The 1,426-nt window shown below is 60.6% G+C and overlaps 1 protein-coding gene across 2 annotated transcripts in view; it reads right to left on the reverse strand.

Moving 5' to 3' along the window:
• The window catches only part of MPST (mercaptopyruvate sulfurtransferase), a 7,607-nt gene extending 6,304 nt beyond the window's left edge, over window positions 1-1,303 (reverse strand). Inside the window, exon 1 of one of the 2 annotated variants that reach the window (XM_007454072.1) lies at window positions 1,229-1,303. Coding sequence is in view for 1 of the 2 variants with exons in the window: in XM_007454071.1 (XP_007454133.1) it covers window positions 1,133-1,168 (36 nt within the window). In the remaining variant the exon portion in view is untranslated. The other variant, XM_007454071.1, reaches the window with a different exon arrangement.
• Between the last annotated feature and the right edge of the window lie 123 nt (window positions 1,304-1,426).

A 1,426-nucleotide genomic window follows, 5' to 3' on the forward strand; every position in this document is an offset into this window, starting at 1 on the left:
TGGACCAGGTCCCCAGGCCCTGCTCTGGGAGTCGAGGACCCCAAGACAAGCAGGACAGCCCCAGGCCCGTCTCCAGAGTATACACAACTGTGCTAGGGGAAGGGTGAGTCCCAGGCTGCCATCTGGGGTGGGCCCTGGAATAAGAGGGCTCCAGTCAGACTGGGCATTCTGCAAGGCCTTCCCCAGTCTCGTCCTTCCTGGCACCCTCTCTCCCTTGACTGCAAAGCACAAAGCTCAGAGGACTCCCTGGGTAAATGCTTATCAAAGTATGAATTTTTGCAACTTTCGGTGAGAACATAATTGTTTCAGAATAAAAAGAATTTTTTAAACGGGGATGAGAAGGGCATTCCAGGCATGTATAACAGCATATGTAAAAGCTGAGTAGGGGCAGTGGTGTCCCCACCAGCTCGCAAGAACCAGTTGTTAGCGATTTTCAGGAATTAGGTCAACTGGTTGTTAAACACAGCCACCGTTAAAAATTAAATTATATACATTTACAATGGAATAGGTTAAATTAAGGACAAAGGCAGTTTTTTAAAAGTATGTGGCTTCAGGGATGAGCAAGGTAAACAAAAGTAGCCCCTGCCAGGTGGGTTTCCCATCGGGCTTAACAAACAGCCTGGCCTCACTGCCGCCGCAGGCCGCTAGGCAACTCGCTGGGCCTCTCTCTCTGGTCTTTAAATAAGTTTCTGGCCTACTCCGCAGGGTTGTTGTGGGAAGTAAGTGACACCCGTGGGAGTACCCAGTAAAATGCCTCGCCAAGCGGCCTTGACAAATGTTAGTTCCATTTCACTCTAGCAAGTTCCTTGCCAGTTTGTCCTCCTGGAGCCTCTGGGTCAGCTGGCCTCCCTGGCTTCTCCGTCAGGCTTTATTAGTCCTCCTCCCTCCTACCCTCTCCTCTGGCACCGGGTGATCCCGCCCCCCCCCCCCCCCCCCCCTCAACCAGACCCCACCCTGCGGGCCGCCCCCAGCTGCCGCGGACAGCCATCCTTAGGGTGAAGCCAGGGGTGTGCCTTCCCTCCGAGACTGCGGCCCCCTGCTCCGCTCAGGCCCCGCGGGGGAGCCCGGCGCCGCGCACCCCGACGATCGACCTCCCCCTAAAGAAAGGCAAGCGCAGCGCCGCAGCAGTTACCCCAGTCTTGGGCTCCCGGCTTCCGGGTTCGGCCATGGCCCCGCGCAGAGCGCCCCCTCCCCGCGCTCTCAGCTGTACCCCGCTCCCGCCACCAACCTGCGGCCGGCCAAAGGGAGGAGGCTCCGGCACAGCCCACCCCGAGGCCACACGGAACCTCAGCTGCCGGCGCCTTCCACTGGCCAGGGCGTGGGGCGGGGGTGCCCGCGCCGCCCAGCCCCGCTCCGCGCCGCCCCCGCGCCGCCCGGCGCCCCCGGCGCATCCTCGGGGGTCCGAGAGGCGCCACGAGCCCGGGGG

Source organism: Lipotes vexillifer, unplaced genomic scaffold, assembly GCF_000442215.2.
Source record: "Lipotes vexillifer unplaced genomic scaffold, Lipotes_vexillifer_v1.1 scaffold382, whole genome shotgun sequence".
Classification (NCBI taxonomy): domain Eukaryota; kingdom Metazoa; phylum Chordata; class Mammalia; order Artiodactyla; family Lipotidae; genus Lipotes; species Lipotes vexillifer.